At 37.1% G+C, this 21,494-nt stretch overlaps 1 protein-coding gene across 1 annotated transcript; it reads right to left on the reverse strand.

Annotated features, from left to right (window-relative positions):
- Positions 1 to 18,938: 18,938 nt before the first annotated feature.
- htr1aa (5-hydroxytryptamine (serotonin) receptor 1A a) lies at positions 18,939 to 21,222 on the reverse strand. The gene has a single exon (XM_051904440.1). The coding sequence runs from the start codon at positions 20,631 to 20,633 to the stop codon at positions 19,425 to 19,427; it is 1,209 nt and encodes a 402-aa protein (XP_051760400.1). The 5' UTR covers positions 20,634 to 21,222; the 3' UTR covers positions 18,939 to 19,424.
- Between the last annotated feature and the right edge of the window lie 272 nt (positions 21,223 to 21,494).

The following is a 21,494-nucleotide window of genomic DNA, read 5'->3' on the forward strand; positions in this document are numbered from 1 at the left end:
TCCGTCTTTGTGGCCACACTTTGGGAAGGACACTTTTCTGTTCCATGTAAGACAAAGTGAAAAATGTAATTAAACATAGCTCTGTTTTCGTTTACTGAAAATCATTCTGACAGATCAAGCTTTTCACTCCAAGTAATTTGCTTTGGGTTTAACAAGTGTTCCTAAGTGTAGGTTCAGATTTGAAAGCAATATTTTCAGGTCCATGTAGGATAGATGACAAATTGAGGTGGATTAGCTCAAATTCCTGGATCATAATCACAAAACTCATGTGTCTGATTCTTGTAGAGTGCCAGACGTGTCTATGTGTGCCTTGACTGCACAATGCCTTTTCTAGATGCTGTCTTTCCATTCATAAAGGTAAAATGCAGCTCATGTTTGGTTTGCTTATAATTCTTAAAGAGCATTCACAGTTATATAATGTCAGATGGATGGAGGTTCATTTCCTTACTGTTTTATTTTTACTGCCATTTGCTGGTTTATCTTGTTATCCTGGTGCTGTTGGCTTCCAAAGCAGTTGTTTGGTCTGGACAAATACATTCTATTCTTGGACCGCTGGTTTGTTCCCCTTCCTACTCATTGTTTGCATGGTCCATAAATCCATTCAAATAAAAACTCAGGGCAAATGCTTTAAACTTTGGCTTTATTAAGCTTTATTTTATTAATTATTAAAGTGTCTGAATAATTTTTGGTTCCAAATTTTTATCAGTTTTACTGGTAGTCCACTGTATGAAGAATTATTGGGTATAATATGTCACAGTTTACTTTCTTTTGCTATCCTCACTTACATAAATGAATTATATAGTGTCCTGCACCCACTAGTAAAAATACATCAAAAATATAAAAAATGTCTGAATAATTTTTGGTTTGACTGTACAATAGAGTAATTTATATTGGGGGGGAAAAACTCCCCAACTAGTTTCCCCACTTCGAATCTTGGCCATTTCCTGCACTGTGTATGTAATATAAAATATCTAAATATCTATATAATATCTATATAAAATATATAAAATAACTAAATTACAAGAGATTGTGAAGCTAAATCTTTTATTTAAAGGGATAGTTCACCCAAAAATGAAAATTCTGTCATCATTTACTCGCCCTCAAGTTGTTCCAAACCAGCTGAACACAAAAGAAGATATTTTGAAGAATGTTGTTAACCAAGGAGTTGATGTACTCCATGACCTCCATTGTATGTTTTCCCCCATACTATGAAAGTCAATGGAGCCCATCAACTGTTTGGTTACCAACATTCTTCAAAATATCTTCTTTTCTGTTCAACAAAAGAAAGAAATTCATACAGGCTTGGAACAACTTCAGGGTGAGTAAATGATACCAGAATTTTCATTTTTTGATGAGCTATTCCTTTAAAGCTGCTTTTATGCAACAAACTGTACTTTAGTTTTAGTCGGTTTTAAATGCTGAGGTTCAGTTTCTATTCTTTTGATGTGGTAGCAAGCTGGAAAATTGTCTGCCAGGACTACCATAGCTCTTACATGACACAACGTCAGCGAAAAAGAACATCAAGGCCAGCTATGAGACAAATAGCTCTCTGAGTGAAAAACAAATGCCGCCATTGACTTCCTGAAGAACCATGCTGACATATTTCAAAGATGTTTATGTTTCATGACTTCTAGCTGATGCCCTCTGACAAACTATGAAGCAACATGGTGAGAGGAACCGAAGTGTAAGAGTCATGAACAAAGGCACTCGGTCCATCAAAAATTCACCTTTGGTAATATTGTATGAGAAAATCTGGAAATTACACTGGTGAAAATTCTCAGTGGAATTAGGATTATGGAAATGAATTTGACTCAAGGCAACATTAAAATTGAATGAAGCATACATGAGCATAACTGACATATTCACATATTTAAAACCACACACACAGAGTTCACGAACAAGCCCGCATGCAACATTAAACTCTTCTTGGACTCATGTGATTGCTCTCTCGGTCAGTCGTTATGCTGCATTCAGTCACTATATCTTAATTGATTGGCTGCAGCAATTTCATATTCAAGGTCAACTCTCAACTTGGTGCATTTTGTCATTGCCTTCTTACCACAACTAATTTTCAGTTGGGACATCTCGGCATGACAGCAATGTGGAAAGTCTTTATCCTGCCGCATGGGCAATATTTGGCCCTCGGTTACACAAATCAATTACTAATAAGAGTGGCCTGCCAAATATATTTTTTGTAGACTTCCATCTTATATTTCAGAAGATAGAGCAGCACTAACCAAGGTTAGAGAATTGCAACCCATCTTTTTGAAGATTTAAGACACTGTAATGCTCCGTTGGTTGGGATATTAAAAGCTCTGAATAAATTTTTTCAACGTAGACAACCTATCGATTACTGCTTCGCGCAAACTCATTCTTCTCCCTCTGCATGTTCGGCGGGTCTGATCATCTGCAGCCTGGGTGTTTTGTCATTGCTTACACTCACTGACTCGCCTGCTCTTAATCCAGGTCACATGGTCCTGATCGATCGCGCTACTACATTATGGAGGATGTTGTTCGGAGGACCTTGACATAATGTACTGTGCTTTAACAAAACCCTGTTTGTCAGGTTTTTACCGGGAGATGATTTCTAGTAGAGCTGTCGCAATGCACTTGTTGGCTGTTGAGCAAGTTCTCATCACAGACAAATCAATGAATCGATGTTCATTGATTTAATCCCTCACCACTTGAAGTGCTGAGAATAAATCACTACTACATCAAGGATTACAGGGCTTTGTTAATTTAAACAAGAGACTTGAATCATGGTTCAATTTTCCAAGAGAAGATGTGGTCTGAATGAACTGATGAATTCTGACCTTCTGGCGAAGTGAAGATACTTAGTTGCTTTTCGAGATCAAAGAATCACTTTATTCATGGTTATATAGTGACAGTAGTCTGGTATGATGCAAGCATATCAGGCAATGTGAAATCAACGTTATCTTTGTTGGGTCTTTGAAATATTTTGGTCAAATTTCTAAACTTTTGCAATCTCGAGGGTCCCTGCAGGAACTTTCAGAAGTGCCCTTTAGCATACTGTTAAAAAGAATGTAATGTTTTCAGACACTTAACTGCATGTTAATTGCAATTAAATGAAAATGGATTATAGTTTAAATTTATATTAAATGTGATTAGCTGACCCAGTTAAGTAGGACTGAAGCACATCTTCATATGTTATTTGTACTTTTATTGTCTTGGAAATATGGCTATAGGGGACCTATAATGCCCCTTTTACAAGATGTAATATAAGTCTCTGGTGTCCCGAGAATGTGTCTGTGAAGTTCACAGATCATTTATTATATTTTGTCAAATTTGCCACTATTTGGGTGTGAGCAAAAACACACTGTTTTTGTGTGTGTCCCTTTAAATGCAAATGAGCTGCTGCTCCCGGGCGCTTTCCAAAAGAGGGCGGAGCTTTAACAGCTCACGCTTTGGTTGCTCAACAACAACAAAGCTGGAGAATCTCACGCAGCCAAAATGACGATTGTCAGTAATGGTGTTCAGCCTTACTTTGTTCCTTTCAGCCTTACGGAGTCGGACACTGATGGAAAGACTCAGGAAGAAGTTACAACTTTTAGAATGCATCTGGACATTTCTGAATGGTTAGTTCATGTAGTTGCTGTGGAGTTGATTCAACTCATCAACGAGCATGTGCCGTCATGTTAATCTTTTCTGCAAATCCAGCGTTGAATTGACCTTCGTTTGTGAAGCGGTTCGGCATAAAATGACCGCATGGTAACAACACTCTTCCTCTTCTCTAAAGCAGCCCAACATGGCCTCACCCCCTTTGTTGCGTGTTCTCGAGGGCAGGGTTTATGAAATTTTACGGTTAGTGATGTCACTAACCTGGGAAGAAGCTCATTGTAGTCCCTACCAGCAGTTTGTTGTAGTCCTTAAACAGCGAATTCTTTCAAAGAAAATATTTCCCTTTGCATTGAACTTTGAGCGTCGTAACTTTGCAGACTGTTATTTATGCTCTAACAGCAACATTACACACTGACTAAAGTTAAAAAAGTGAAATCATAATCAACCACCCCTTTAAAGCATTTATGGAAAACTTTTTGAAACTACTGGTAATTTGAGACTCTTCAGAGTAATTAGGACATACTGAGTAACTTGTATTTAGTTCAGTGAACATCTTTGATTGCGGTCTTTAGGCCAGTGTTCACAACTGTAGAATCTATTGACCAGAAAAAATAAATAGTGCTTCTTTTTTAACAGACTGTGTTGATTTTTCTGTTTTTGACTTACAAAGAGAAAAGTTACAATGTTATGTTTTGACCTTGCCTGTCTTTTTTTTTTCTTTTTTTCTATCTTTATCTTTGCTTGCCTCTGTTTCATTCTTTGTCCCTGGAAAATTCTAAGAGTGTTTTGAATGATAATTTAAAGAATGATAGAAAGATGGAGAAATTGTGTTCCTGAACGCTGCGATGGAATCGTTGTTCACAATGTCCTGGAGCAGCTCTTATTGAATAAAATATGAAAACGCATGTAAGATCATAATATGTTATAATAATATAATATAATTAAAATAATTATTTGTATTATTTTGTATGTTTTTCTTGTAAAATAAAAAATATCAATAATGTGTGTGTGTGTGTGTGTGTTAGTGTGTGTGTGTGTGCGCATGCAGATTTTTCGTTACAGTGCTGTTTTTATTGTCCTTACATTCTCAATAGGATATTCTGGATGCCTCAAGCACACAAATTACAAAGCAGAGAGGAAAAACAATCAGATATGATTGCAAAGGTATTTTACACAAGCCCCAGAGCCTGAAGCAGTGTTTTGCCTAGGAGAATACCAGATTCACCTAATTTCAGAAAGCAAGATCTGAAGAACAGGAAATGAAGACTTAATTCAAAAAGCTTAAAATGGATTTGGACAGGTCTGTTTCCTTGTACGTAACCACACATAATGTGCTTTCAGAAACTTTTTTTTTTTTTTTTTTTTTTTAAAGCAAAAGAAGTTAATTATACCATTTTTGAAGAAGCTGCCAACCGTCTTATACATATTAAATAGTACATATTAAAATGCCAGTATTTATTTTGTGCCTATAAGGACAGGCTTATTCAAATGATTGTCTGTATATTAAAGCAGTAATTACAGCTCAAAAATACCTCAAAGGTAGCAAAGTGTTCTTGGCGCTGAAGGATGTTATTTCATTAAATGACTGACTGTGAAGCCTTTTATTGTGCCTTTTTTTTAAAGTCTCTGAGTGCTTTGAGTATTTCTTGCTCTTTCTGAAGCCCGGTTCACTCTTTTCTCTTTCAATTTTGACAGGTTTCAAAAGTGATTTATACATTGGGCTCTTTCAGCTCAGGGTGAAGCACTTCATTCTTTTTCTTTCTTACACCCACAATGTCCTCCCACTGCTCCTTACTTCTTTTAAATTAAATGTGGTCCTGCTTTACTTTAATCTTCATATTGGAGTTTAATTACACAAGTACTGAGTAATATTAATGAACAAAATGTAATTATTTTGGTTAACAGCCTATAATTACACCTAATTTTTTTCATTTAGTATTTTAATTAAGTATATTGGTGGGTAACAAACGAGTAAATCTTCTAAATTGACTAATATGTGATACCCTAAATTTAATGGTTTTATGGTGCATGAGCCAAGAACCAAAGAAAGAAAGGCTTTAAGCATGCTTGCCAGCACATCTGAACATCTGTTTCCTTTATGAGAACTAAAAAAGAACTAAAAAATAACGTTTTTCTCTCCTACATTAGTATTTCACTGTCTGAATTGCTTGAATGAAAAATCAGCATGCATTTGCACTTCCTAAGTAAGTTTCAATGCTTGGATGTGGATTTTACTAGTTTAGAATCAGGTTTATTCTTTAAACAGAGAGAAATATCAGTGGAAGATTTGCATTGACATAAAGGATCTTTTCTCAGCTCTCATATGGGCTGGCTCTTCATTTCCCCTTACTGTCAGTCTCTTTCTGTCCCCTGCCCTCTTTGAGACAGCGACGTTTCTCTTTACCCAGAGTTCCTTACTGTCTGCCACCTTTAAGGCTCATACTTTTTGAGCTCCAGGCAAAGGAACTCACAAGGGGGATTCATACCTCTTAAAAGGATAGACTACAAAGAGCAAGGGAACAAGGCCCAGTGACTTGGAACAGAGCAGGGAAGAGAATAAATGAATGCGAATAGAATCCCAGAAAATCCCGTAATGATCATGGGATTGACTGAGGGTAAAATTTGACTACACCAAACAGAAAATGTTATCAAAGAAGTGTAATGAGACCCTAAATTAGGAGAATAAGCCATTGAGGTTTTTCCATTTGAATTATAAATATATGAAGCTCGAACACATTTTTAGCATCACTGTATGACGTCCTATTCAAATTTTTAATGATCTTGAGCCAAACATAAAAAACAATGACTGTTTCCCAAACACTCCAATTTCCTGTAATACGGAGTTGTCTCTGGGATACGAACAAGGAAAATGATTTTTTCAATGAAAAACTGATACTCCTCACCTTTAAAGGGGTTAGTTCACCCAAAAATGAAAATTCTGTCATTAATTACTCACCCTCATGTCGTTTCACACCCGTAAGACCTTTGGAACACAAATTAAGACATTTTGATGAAAACTGAGAGCTGCATCTGTGCTGTTAGTAGATCACCCACACTTGATTATCATCGAAATAATTAAATGCTTGTTTGTGACCCTACTCAAACTTGCTCTGCTCTTGGTAGATTTGTCAGTAGATCACCCACAGAACTTTCCACTCCCATCTGCACTTTTATGGGATTGCGATCTCGCACTAATTCACCCTGTTTAGTGAATCTGGCCCCAAGTCTCTTCTTTTCCTCCATTGTAGTAGAACAAATTTGAAGTCCTGGCTGAACACACATGCTGTGGGTGAGTATGTGCGAGTGCTCTCCTGGGTGTAAGTGCACTGTCTCTTAAAATCAGTCAAGTCATGTCAAGAAGTGCTTGTGTTTTCTGCGATGCACTCAAAATGGAGTTTCCTGATAAGATAAGGCCTGTTCTTTAATGGCTTTCTCTAGTGCTTTCCACATTGTAAAGCAATCTAAAATAATATAAATAATCTCTCTGTAATAAGAGACAAACATTGTCGGTTTGAAATCAGTTTAAGGTTAGTCTTCTAGCTGTGTGATAAACAGTCCTGAAAGTGAATCAGGTTGAGAAGTTACTGACCTCAAAGATTTTCAATTCAGTTCAATTTATTTGTATAGTGCTTCAAAATACATATTGTTCCAAAGCAGACTGTAAAATTTACTTGCATATCTTTTTTCATCACCATGTCCTTTTAGGGGCTCTATAAATCTGGCCCTTAAATCTGGTCTCAGGATAATTATTTGAACTGATGTAATTCAGCCGCATGTGGTAATGAAATTAAAGAATCTTAAGATTTATAAGAAATTAATATTTTGTTATTTTACTTAGGTTTTTTTTTTTTTTTTTTTTATAAAAAGTTGCAAATATTTTTTTTTACCACAGACGTTGTGACCTTGAACAGTAAACATGACAATCTGTAGCTTGTCATAAATAAATATAACAAGCATAATCAGCTATAAAGCCAGATTCTCATTAACATTTTGTTTTATCTGACAAACTTGTTTCTGTTTATTCATTCTGTTAGTTTTATGTCTCTATGTTGCAGCTGTAATCATGGTAATCCTGTGTATATATAGCAATTACAGCTTCCAGGTTAATAATGCAGAGGCTTTTACAGATCAAAGACATGTAGGAAAGGGATGTGACATATTAATCTGTGACATTTTATGCCACATTATACAAACATTTAAATTTTCACACTCCATGCACAAAACATCACAAGATATTTGCCCAATATTTGCCGTCTAAAATTTGCGTGAAACTTTTTTCCGGCAAGAAACTTTATGCACATTAGCTAATAGCATTGACTCCTAATGCTTGACTAGGAGATTTGTTATCTAACAAAACATCCACTAACAACAACAGGATTATAGGGGATAAATTTGCATTGTGAAGCAGAGTTAATTATCACTCTTTGTATAAATGCAGGGACGGATACAGGAGGATTAAGGAGTGTTGTTGCTTTACTGACTGACTCGAGCAGGTCACAGTAGGGGATGAATGTGGGCGTCTCATAGAGCTGTGTGATCTCGCTCTTTGTAGTAACAAGTAGGCCTGTGTACAGTGTGTGTGTGCTGGGGTAGTGTTATAGCTACAGCTAGGGCATTGAAACATTAAGGGAACCAATCTAAAAGCCCCGGTATACTCACGGTATTTTGTTTTTTTGGTGCACAAAAAGTATTCTCGACGCTTTATAACATTAAGGTTGAACCACTGTAGTCACGTGAACTGTTTTAAATATGTCTTTAGTAGCTTTCTGGGCATCTGAAAGTGTTAATTATCTTGCTGTCAATGGAGGCCTCACTGAGCCATCGGATTTTATCAAAAATATCTTAATTTGTGTTCCGAAGATGAACGAAGGTCTTACAGGTGTGGGACACGAGGGTGAGTAATTAATGACAGAATTTTCATTTTTTGGGTGAACTAACCCTTTAATAAAGCATCTAATCATAGCAATGTGGATATGTTTGCACTAGCTCTGCGATTTGACATTCAAGTCATGTTTTTTTTTATAGCTACAGTATTTTATACAATAGATATGTCAGGTATTGGTGAGGGAAGGAGTGAGGACTCAATTGCAGTAAGGATGGGCTTTATTTAATATATAAAAATAAACCAAAAACTACCCCAAGGAGGAAAACAAGACTTGACTTGGCTAGAACTTGACAGGGAAGCAACACATGAGGTAACATTCAATGACAATCCAGCACAGGACTGCAAACACTAGTAGAATAAATAGGAGAGCAAACAAGGCAGGAAATGAAGGAGGACAGGTGGGGCAAATGAACCAATAATCAGGTAACAAGATGGGCGGGGTTAGACAATTGACCACACCAAACATGACAACAACACAAGCACATAGCCAATGAAAACAAATCACAAGCCATGTGCCCACACAAAATGAGACATGAACACGCAACTATGAGAAACTCACAGACTGCGTGTTCACGCAAAACAGGACATGAAAGCACGCGGCAGATGTAAACAAACCGCGTGCTACACAGAACACAACACACGCGGACAGAGCGCACGGCCCGAGCGAACTCGAAACCGAACGCTCACACAACAGGACAAAGCGCGCGAGAACGAGCGAATGCTCATTCCGTGCGCACACAAGAGATAAACACACGGAGCATGAATGTCCGAATCCCGGCACAAAACCGAAACCAAACTAGACCGAAGTGCCGGGATCCGAACACCCCGCCCCGCACACAAGACAACTCACAAGGACAGAAGAGCATACGGCCCAAGCGAACTCGGAACAGCACGTTCAACATAACAAGACGAGACGAGACAATAGCAGTGTCAGAGCTCTGTCACAAAACCAAGAAATAAACTAGACAGAACCCTGACAAGATAACTTTAAATCAATCAGCTTTACAGTATTAAACATGAAAAACAGTGTCAGTAATTAGAATTACCACTTCAATTTCTACTATAAAGCAGCCTTCCAGTGAGTTAATGTTTTTACTTGCGCCACACCTTCCTATTATGTAATCGCCACGGACTAGTTTGAAGTCATTGACCAGCTTTTCCAGGAAGTTTGCTTTGGCAAGCTGATTCGAACTCCTTAAATGAATTCCAAACAAACTTCATTTTGGCCTGATATTGTTCAAAGTGACATCACACCAGTTCAGTCTTCAATTTCGCTTGAATTATATCAGGGCCTTAAGACCACAGACCTCTCATTTTGAGAAAGCCATTAGATGTGTCAGTAATTGAGTTATGGCAAACACTGTGGCTAATTGAATGAAAATTATTCAATTTTTTTTTCTATCAATAGTTGGCAGAAGAAGAGAAGTCTTGAAGTGAGGAAAGAAAGTTCGGTTTGGAATGACATGAGGGTGAATAAATGATAGAATTTTCATTGGGTGAACTGGTCCTTTAAAGTAAGACTTGCAAAGTTAAAAGCAATAAGGATGACCAGAAGATCAGTGAGATCTTTTACCCTTTCATGCTTTATAAATGACTTCTGCACGTTTCAGGTCTTCCTTAATGAGGACTGCACGATATATAAAGCCACTGTACAGAACATTGCCCACTGGAAATGTGACTTGAGTGAGAGGACAACACATTAGCACTGCGTAATTACAAACAATAATGCACTTTGAAGTTGTTCATAGTTTATTAGGCAGACCATTTGGATCCAAAGTGACTTTTTGTATACTAATTGCAAGGACAGGTCCCACTGGAGCAAAGTGGTGTTAAGTGGCCCAGTGACACAATTGTGTTGAGCAAGACTGTGATCTCAGTGACACAATTATCGGCTGATCCCTGTTTAGAAATGAACTCGCATCCTGTGTTAGTACCTCAGACCCTTAACCAATAAGATAATACCACACATATGATTTTCTGTCTTCTGCTCACCAAGGCTGCATTTATCTACTGAAAATACAGTAAAAACAGTAATATTGTGAAATGTTATTACAGCTTAAAATAACTTTTTTCTATTTGAATATATTTTAAAATGTAATTTATTCCTATGATGGCAAAGCTGTATTTTCAGCAGTTACTCCAGTCTTCAGTGTCAATGAGCCTTGCTTAAAGGGTTAGTTCACCCAAAAATGAAATTCTTGTCATTAAGTACTCATCCTCATGTCGTCCCAACCCTGTAAGACCTTCGTTCATCTTCGGAACATGAATTAAGATATTTTTGATGAAATCCGAGGGTTTCTGAAGCACACATAGACAGCAACATCATGGCACATTTTGAGGTCCAGAAAAGTAGTAAAGACACCGTTAAAATAGCCCATGTGACTACAGTATATCAGAAATATCTGATATTCCGATTGTCAAATATGAGCAAGTGGATGTGTTTTGCTGTTTAAACACCTTTATAATGATGGCGTTAGTTGAGCTATACGCGTTATGGGCGCCGCCATGTTAGTTTGTGCCGCAGGTTTTGTTGGATTTACAACACGTGAATTCATCCACTTCTCCCGAAATACGTGCAAGTAAGTAAGCTGGTGAACTAGGGAAGAATAGAGTAAACTTTAAAGTAACTTACACAATGTGTATCTGATATGAATAAAACGTGTTGTCTAATTATAATGGAAAGGATTGTTATTGCCGCTTCTATAGACATCAGTGTGTATTTTACAAACTCTAAATGTATTGTTTTGTTTGTACTTATGTGTATTTAAACGTCTGAAACCTAAAATAAACATTATGTGGAAAACACTGCATATTTGTGATATATGAAAAGCGCTGCGCGTGTCCGTCTCTGGTTTAGCGCCAGCCATAGCGCGCAAGCTCATTTGAATTTGGCAGTTGATCATGTGATGTGCTGAGTGTTCTAATCACACCGATGTGATAGTGCACTCCAGGGACCGGTGTGATCTTACGCGGTTAAGTCAAAGGGTTAAGTAAAGATCGTGTTCTAGGAAGATAGTTTGTAAATTTCCTACTGTAAATATATATAAAAAAAATGTATTTTTGTAAGTGGAAATGCATTGCTAAGGACTTTATTTGGGCAACTTTGACTGGTTTTGTGGTCCAGCCCAGGGTCACTAATTGTTAATTAAAGTCATTATTTTTGTTTTGTTTTTATGCACAAAAAGTATTCTCGTCACTTCATAATACATGGAGTATTTTTAACGGTGTCTTTACTACCTTTCTGGACCTCAAGGGGTGCAATGACGTTGCTGCCTATGTGTGGTTCAGAAACCCTCAGATTTCATCAAAAATATCTTAATTTGTGTTCCGAAGATGAACGAAGATCTTCAGGGTTTGGGACGACATGAGGGTGAGTACTTAATGACAGAAATTTCATTTTTGGGTAAACTAACCCTTTAAGAAACATATTTTCATGCAAGGTTTCTTAAAATTACCTTTCAAAAATGTATATTTACTAGACATGAAAATGTATTTTGTATTTTATTTGAAAATTATAAAATTATATTGTCCTTTTGACAACTGAATTATTTAGCTGGTTTGTTTCCGTGCATATAAGTGACAAACAGCATCATATGTGAGATGAGCCTTTCTCTCATGGCATTTTAGGGGTTATTGTTGTGATGAAAAATTAGGTTTGCACATGAGAACGGGCTGTGTTAAGTAAAGACTGTTTAGTTCATTGTTACTGTGAGTGATCGCTGATGAAATGAGACGCACTGTTCTCTTCCTGTCAGAACCCTACTCAACATATGGACATTTCTTCATTTCTTGTTGCATGTCAAAAAATTGTTTAACATGCTTGTGCTAGTTATTTACTGCCAAATAGATTAACTTGACATGTGAAAAATTATTGTTGTACGCAGCTTCAGATAAAATTTGAATAGACTAAGGCCTGGTTTTACAGACAGGGCTTAGATTAAGCCAGGACTATGCCTTAGTTAAATTAGGACAGTTAGCTTTTATAAACATGCCTTTAAACACATTACTGGTGTGCATCTTGAGACAAAGCAATGGTACTGACATATTTTAAGGTATGTCAGTGCAAGTTGCTTTCTGTTAAGACAGCACAAACAGTCTGGGACAAGACTTAAGCCTTGTCTGTGAAACCAGACATAAGAGTTTAATTTCATTTGTTTTCTGACAATTGTATTAAGCTCAGCCGGAGTTCTTGCATCACTGTAAGGAACTATTGCCAAATCAGCTCCCTGTGTTACACTCATTCTACCCTTACAAAAAACTTGACAGTGTTAATAAGTGAACTGCATCGTCGGCCTTTCCGGAATGCTTCAATAATGAGGCATTTCCTTCATTCTCCACAAGCATAAATGTACTTCCTAGTACATCAAACATTGTTTACTCTTAACATTTGATTTGCATCCTGCTGTTGCTCTCTGTTCCATGGAAGTGGAGTGGAAATTTAATACAAATGAGGGGAATCTTCAGACTAATTTGTTTGAAGCCCGTCTGTCCTGCATGCTTCTATTGTGCTACTGAAGGGCTTTGATGTCATCAGGTAATTGCTCCCTTAGAACTGCAGAGGTCCGGCTTTAGAGCATCTCCATGGTGACCAGCACAGCTCTCGACATTGGCAACAAGTTTCCAAATAGCTGTGTATTATTTCTTATGAATAGGGGGGAAAGGACAGAGTTTAATCCACAGACATTTCTGAGCACCACGAGGGGTCCGGTGCTATAGAAGGGGGTCTAAAGAAGTGCAATATTGCATTTTGAATGTTGATCTGATGGCAATGGCCAGAGAACAGCTCTTTGTGATACTCATCTGAATTAAATTTTAGCATTGTACCCTGCATGTGGGCAATTTAAATAGATTAGCATGTAATTAAAGACAATCTGCTGCCAAACTAAGTCAACATTATACAGGAAGTTGTGATATTCGGTTTCATTAGGCTGAGGGTATGTTTACACAACAACCATGTACTAAAAACGGAAAAGTTTTTCCTTTTGCGTACAGATGACAATGTTGTCAAAATGATCCCTGTTCACGCGGATCCGCGAAAATGAATAAAAACGCTGTATTATGCATGCCAGGCCAGTAGTTGGCGATGTAACTTTGTATAAAAAAACTGCACGCCTATAGACTGAAAACGTAATACACATGCGCATGATGTCACTGTTTTCACAAATTTGTTGTTATTTTTGTAGTTTATATGGAGATATTTGCACTTTGAAACACATTTTCAAAAGTTAGCATTTTCAGGAAACCCAAAACACTGTTGTTGTGTAAATGAACAGCCAAAACGCATAAAAAGTATGAAAACTGTGTTGTGTAAACGTGAAAACCGTGTTGTGTTTCATTAGACTCTGAGAATTACACTTTATTAATTACTTTATTCAAGTAATAAAACAGAATATTACTCATATAAATCTAAGCCTGAAAATGTACTTGAGGCATGTGTATATTATTTTCAAAATATATATATTTTTAATAAATAATTTTTGTTGTTTTACATATTTATTGAAAATTTTATAAATTATGAATGTTTTTATGTTTTTATTAGTGCTGTCAAAACGATTAATTGCGATTAATCATATCTAACATAAAAGTTTGTAAATATATAATATATGTGTGTATGTGTATATACACACACACACACACATATATATATATATATATATATATATATATATATATATATTTACGTTAGATTAATCACGATTAATCGCTTTGACGGCACTTGTTTTTATTTAAAAATATATCAATTTTTATATCTTATCGATTATTTCATAGATTAATAAAACGTTTTTAATAAATAATTTTATAATTGTTTTAGAAAATTAAATATAGGCTATATTTATCAGTTATTTTATAAATAAATGCATTGTTAAACGTTAGAGCTTGAAATGTACCTACAGATTTCACTATTTGCTGTTTTTGATTTTGGCAAAATGTAATGTAATTACAAAGTATTATGATTAAATGTGACAAAATGTATGTAGACCGGGGCCATGCTGTTATTATTCATCAGCTATGCCTCCTCTGTGCCCCACATTCTCTATCTTTTAATGTTCAGATGCACTCTCTCTGAGCAAACCACTGGCACTTAGGGGAAAGTTGGCTATGTGCTACAGGCCACTAGCAGTGAGACCTTCAGCTGAATCTTAAATGGATGGGTCAGTGTGTGAAAGAAAGCTAATGGAATTACTCATTTAATGGAGCCGGTAGTAGAGCAATAGAAATTGTGCTGCTCAGTCCACATCGCCCAACACCATGAAGAAAATCTCTCACGTTTTATTAAAAACAGTCTGTATTCACACATTGTTAAAACTACAACTACATGTCAGCTGTGTCGGAACAAACATTAATTGAAGAATGAAGAGTTTACGGCATCACGGTAAACACGGTAAACTCTGCGGCCTCAGAGTCAGTCAGAAGGAATCAGAAACATGACTTCAGTGGCGTATCTGTGTGATGACTGTAGCTGAAGAGGTGACTCATGACCAATCACAAAATGACATTATTGTGCCCCTCGGCTAGTCTCTATTGAGATGCAAAGACGTAAAATTGCTATTTTTTGCTATTGCTAATTTTTCCCTTTTTATTGTCTTCCTGCTCAGTTCATTTCAGCTGAAGCACCAATGATAAAGAGAAAGAGAGCGCAGTAAGGAAAATTTACATTTGACTAAAGACAGTTTGCATTCAAATGTAAAACGTCTTTCAGATTGTGCCAAACCACATTACTCAGTCACTGGCTTGTGTGCATTTTTTCCTGTACTCCTTTTCTCCTGTATCTATAAGACTTAAATCAAACATGCCTACACTATTGCCATACAATAACTACAAGATTGTTGTGTGCCTATAACAAAAAGAAAAAGAAAAAAAGAGCAGGCATCCTGCTTCTTTTCTAATAAATGTTGTCACAAACCCAACAGGGGACTTTTGATCCCTTGAAGCTCTTTGGTTCGACCCTCTCTAAAACCAGCTCTGAAACAGAAACTCAAGTGACTGTGATAATGATGCACTGAACATGCATTAGTGTGAACACAGTAAACTCAGCTTTAGGTTAGGGCCTTTCACTTGCACAGGCTTAAATGGAGTCTGTCATCCCTTGTGTAAATTTACCTCTGTAATAGATGCTTAGCTCACTGAAATTCCATATAATATGGCATTTGATAAAACACATTGAAAGTGCCATTGGGAGAGATCGATGCATTGTATATTCATTACATTTGTTTAAACAAAGCATGTCTAGCTTTTCAAAAATAATATTTTTATATATTTATATTGTTATTTTGTATTTTTATATTATTTTAAATACATTGCAAATAAATTCAGTAAGATGTTTTTTTTTTTTTTTAAGAAATAATACTTAAATTCAGAAAGGATACATTAAGTAAAAAGCTGAAACACTGTAAAGACTAGTGTTACAAATTATTTATGCTTCAAATAAATACTGGTTTTTGAACTTTTTATTCATCAAAGAATCCTGAAAAATGTATCATGGTTACCACAAAAATATGAAGCAGCAACTGTTTTCAACATTGATAATAATAAGAATAAAAATGTAACCTGTGCTGGCAAAATGAGTCGCAATGAGCACATTTTCAAAAATGAGTTATTGTTATTTTCACAGTCTCTAAAGAAAACCTTCAAAATGATAGCCTATATGATTTGTTGGAACCCAACAAAAAAATGACTGAGCTACACCTGTTTGAAGTCGATAGAGTCAGCAAAGTCAATTTTGAGAAAAATCATTTTCTGAAAAAAAGTTTTCTGAATGTTCCAAAACAAAATTACCTAGCAACCAAAACTTAAAATCCTTGGTAATACCACCAAATTTGGCACAAACCAAGTCAAAACCCATATCTATAGGAAAAAATATATATTCAACTTTTTTTCCATGATTCCCCAATTGTTTGATTAACATTAATGAAACAGACAGCCTAGGCCTATATATTAAGACCTTATGTATCACGGATCTGATATGATGTTACACACATCACATGTTTTGTTTACATCAGCATGAGTTTGAAAGTCACATTTCATTCTTTCAGGCTCATGCCATCAAGAATTCTCTATGAATATTCACAAAGTTGAGGAATGCTGCGCTTTACAATGATATCAAACTTGTGCTGAGGGGAAGCTCCAGTAGTCGAGAAGCGAGCAGAGAAACACGGCATTTTTCTTGGTCAAAGGAAAGGTACTCCTCTCAGAAAACGTACAAATAAGGATACTTTTAGATGTTTAATTGCTATTTGGAGCATTGGGATCGCCAGACGAGGGCGTAATGAACTCATTTTTTGTGAAAACCTGAAATTCGACCAAAATTGACGTTTTTCACTTTTTGTGGAACAACAACTATAATTCCCCCCTTTAAAGGGGTTGAAATAACTCGCATTGTTTTTGTTTTGCCTGTATATCGAAATTAGCCCGTGCGCATTCCGACTCATTTTGCCAGCACAGGTCACAAATGTTGCTTGAGCATCAAATCAGTGTATTAGAATGATTTCAGAAGGATCATGTGACAAGACTGGAGTAATGATGCTGAAAATTCAGCTTTACCATCACAGGAATAAATTACATTTTCAAATATAGTCTATTAAAACGAAAAAGTTATTTTAAATTGTAATAACATTTCACAATATTACAGTTAGGCCTGGCTATTACTGTATTATAATAGCTTAGTATATATAGCCTACTGTATATGGTAGTGTATACTGCATATTAAAACAATTGTGTATATACTAAGACAAAATGAGGTAAAATGTAAATAAAGCAATTCATTAAAATGTTTTACATTTTAAACAGCTTTGAACAACTTTAACCTGACCTGTAAAAGAATGAATCATCCAAATGAGCTGCTGATTTATATATTTTTTAATTTAGGTCATGTGCTACAACCCAGAAATCCAATAATGAGCTTTGTTTGATCACAAATTATCATACAGATGCAGTTTGCTATAATAATTTCCTATATACTTTTAACATGCTATCCAGCAGGGTAAAGATCCATCAGAGCATGCTGTGTAAGTGCAAGGAAGTGATGATTCATAGGTCTTTGGCAATATATCACGTTTTCTTTTTTCTTTTTTAAAGATGCATGCAGTTTAATCTCTTCTTAATGCTCCGAAGCAAATGTCACCTAAGTAACTAACAGCCACATTAAAAGACTTGCTGTCTTTAGACTGAGACTTTCCTCAGAGGATGAGAGTGAGTTCAAAATGTTCTTTTCACTTGTCATTTAGCCTCACAAATAGTTATATCAAGGTTAGAATGACCTTGTGAATGTCTCTCATGGCCATTTCAATTTACTCCAGGGCACAAGGGGGAGGAATACATATTGTGCCTTTCCCCTATAGTTTCCAATCAAGCCAAAGTTAGTGGCTGGTCATTTATAACTTTGACACCGGGGCATGACCACTGTCACCAGCAGTGGTGGTACATTTCAAAAAAATGTCACAAGTGAAAATGGGTAAAATTAGTTCAACGGCGTTTATGTGCTAAAGGAGTGAGTCAGCAAAATTTCACTCCAACAGAGGATATTACCACGAGTGCTTTGTGTTCGTTCACAATATCCATTGTCAAGTTATCAATGCTGTCATCTCCTCCGAACGTCCTAGTCACATGGCAGTGTATCAGTAAAACAGCACATTTACAAATGTAGGGGGAAAGGCAAATCATAAACATTACATTGAGTATTTTCCATTTATCTCTTCTGACATTTATAGTTTGCCAAGGTTCTGTGTGGGCAGAGCCTTAGGATGTTATTTGAATAACATTTCTGCACCATTGCCTCTCCCATCATACTGTGCATGTGGCCACTCACAAGATAGATCGAAAATGTCACTGGAAGTGGAGGAGGTTTATAATCTATAGGGACTATAGCTTTAAAGAATTAAACATCTGGAGAGGTGGCATAAGCCAATTTGATTTATGAGAGGAGGTCTATATATTGATAGCCGAAGTCATATTGTTTACCTTGGACTTAATTGAGGGTATTAGGCTCTTTAAGCCCGTTGAGAACATGCAGAAGGGTTGCGTTTTTTAATCACTTGAACTGGTTTACAGGTTCTAAGTTATTTTTTTAATGCAGTGTGGAATGACTGCAGAGGAACAAAGGCCTAACTGTGCCTGACGCAAACAGATCGTTGTGTACTCACTGCATCACTGAAATTTACCACACGCTTTACATAGCTTTATTATCTACGTGCACATATTTGAATTTGATGTCCATATACAAATTAAACATTTGACTTGAGAAGCTTCTTTATGTGCCAAAAGAAAAAAAAAGGACATAATAATCCTTTTAGCAAGTTCCTTTAGTAAGATCGCATTATACTAACTCATGAATATGAATATATAATATAGATATAATTATTTATTTATTTTTGGTTCATTACTTTCTTAAATTGTACATCTTAATGTGGTAATGTGTATTTCCCTCTAACCTCATTAAAGACCCCCTTCCCAACTGCAATGATTCAAATACAGTGAATTTTTGTGATCTAGAATTATGTTTTTATTTTAAGGTATTTCCAGTCAGTCCATGTCATATAATAAAACTCTGCTAAAAACAAATAGATGTGAGAGAAATGATTTCACATGACATTTTTCTACATAAATAATCTGCTGGATATTGGTGTCTCTGTGTTCTTACAATCACACCAACAGCTCCTTGCTCGGAGAAAGGTGCCTTTCATCATATACAGTAAAACAAAAGTATTTTTTGTTTATTTTTTATTTAAAGGCTTTATTGTTTAATGCACGAACGCAGCTGGTCTGAGAGTCTTGATCTAATCTGAATCCATCCAGTGGGATATGCACATTGTTTTGTGGTGGAAGCAGATAAACTTCACAGATAAACAAATACACAAGGACAGAGCTCTAACTCTTCTTGTGCTGTAGTACTGTCCATTAATGCCTTTAGAGCAGTTCTTTAACAATCAATATCTGGATATTAGCATCCATCAAATAGCTTCGTTCACTGTCTAATACATTTGCATTTCAAGATCTTCTTAAACGCGTTCTGGAAGTCTTTGTTAAAGTACGCATATATGATGGGATTCAAAAGTGAGTTTGAGTATCCGAGCCAGTTAATGACTGCCCTCAGCCACTCGGGCATAAAACAGTCTTGACAGAAAGGCAAAACAAGTGCCACGATGAAGAAGGGCAGCCAGCAGAAAATGAACGTGCCCATAATGATTCCAAGAGTCTTGACGGTTTTGCGCTCTCTGGCCAGAGCCACTTTGCGCTTCGCTTCCGTGTTTTTCTCGTTTCTGTTCTCGAAGCACGGCTGAGGGTTGTTGGGCAGGGGCAGGTGGTTTCTGGAGACGGGTTGAACTTCTGTGATCTCGAACGACTCTCCGTCCTCCGCGTGTCTCAGCGCTCCGTTTACGCACGAGTCCGGCTGCGGCTCCACGCTTCGCCTCCAAGTTTTGCTCACCTCGCCGTTCGCCTTCCTCGGGAACAGCGCCGGAGACACCGAGAGGCATTTGTCCGCGATTTTGGATTTCTCGGTTTTCTTCACTGTTTTCCTTATGCGAAACCTCGCCGCTCGGAATATCCGCCCGTAGAGGACCAGCATTAGAATGAGGGGGATATAGAAGGCTCCAAAAGTTGAGTAGATGGTGTACCCGTGGTCTTGGCTGATTGTGCACGCGTCGGGGTCTGCCCGGTCCTCTGGTTTCCTCCAACCCAACATGGGCGGAATGGAAATGGAAAATCCTATTAGCCAAGTGAGGCTGATCAAGATAGCCGCTCTTCTGGGGGTCCTTTTATTCACATAGTCTATGGGATCAGTGATGGCCCAGTACCTATCCAAAGCGATTGCGCACAGGTGCAGGATGGAAGAGGTGCAGCACAACACGTCAAGAGAGATGAATATATCGCACATCTCCTGTCCCAAAGTCCATTTGTTCAACACCTGATACAGGGCTGCCATGGGTAGCACCAGCACCGACACCATGAGGTCTGTGACGGCCAGGGAGCCGATGAGATAGTTGGCCACATTCTGAAGCGATCTCTCCAAGGCGATGGCAGCGATGACACACGCGTTTCCCAATATGGCAAACAGAATTAACGCAGCCAGGAAAAGCGAACCGATTATTTGGTAAACTAGAGCAACTTCGCTAACTGTCGTCGCGTTCCCGCTCCAGTCTTGGCTTTCTGTGGTGTTGTTGTAACTCTCCATGGTGAGAGCGGTCACTCAGAAACAGTCCCTCGCGCCGGTCACCTCGCTGCTCTGAAGACGCATGGCGGGCTCCGGGCTCAGGAAGTGCCGCACGCTCGAGCTGCGATCATTGGCGCCCAGTGACGAAGTGAATTCATTTATACGAGTCGTGCTAAGTGCGTCAGAGATGGCTGAGAGGTTGGCGCGTGCACTTTGCAGAGCTGTCGCGCAAGCTTTAAAGTTGTCCTTTTGGATACGAGCTGTTCTAGCGCTATATGTTGAGATATTCAACAGTTGCTGTTATGAAAGTTGAGCACACAAATTCAACAACGTGCTTGTGTCTGTTAAATTGTTTCTCGGGTGCCTGTTTTGCTGACAAAGGCACATTGTAAGCAAACATGTTATATGAAAACTGATTTTTTTTTTTTTTCACACTGTAAAAAACAGCCCTCTAAAACCTTTCTATTTGGTTATTTTATTTTTTGCAGCGATAAATTAATTGCACTTTTCCTAACCATTTTGAATTTCATTACTAATGAAGAATATCAGCTTGAAATCTGAAAAATGACGTAGAAGAAAACATATAAGTTGTATAAGTTAAATGGTGGGAAAGAAATATGAAAAATACTAGAGCATATAATTCTTTTAAAAATTAATGAATTAAAAACGCATACAAATAATATATTCATTATTATATGCTCATTACAAAACTGACAATATGCCAGTAATTATGATGTTTTCTAATATCATAAACATTTTGATGGTTAATAGAATTATTATAATAGTATACATTCTAGGACTTTTGTTGTAGAGATGCATCAGGATAAAGCACTTTCACTACCGTGGACAGTTCCCCGTGTTACCCAGAACGGAAATCTGCTG

This window comes from Ctenopharyngodon idella, chromosome 8, assembly GCF_019924925.1.
Source record: "Ctenopharyngodon idella isolate HZGC_01 chromosome 8, HZGC01, whole genome shotgun sequence".
Classification (NCBI taxonomy): domain Eukaryota; kingdom Metazoa; phylum Chordata; class Actinopteri; order Cypriniformes; family Xenocyprididae; genus Ctenopharyngodon; species Ctenopharyngodon idella.

Excerpts from the sequence above, each read along its gene's own strand:
- htr1aa (XM_051904440.1), bottom strand. The coding sequence starts at position 20,633 with ATGGAGAGTTACAACAACACCACAGAAAGCCAAGACTGGAGCGGGAAC.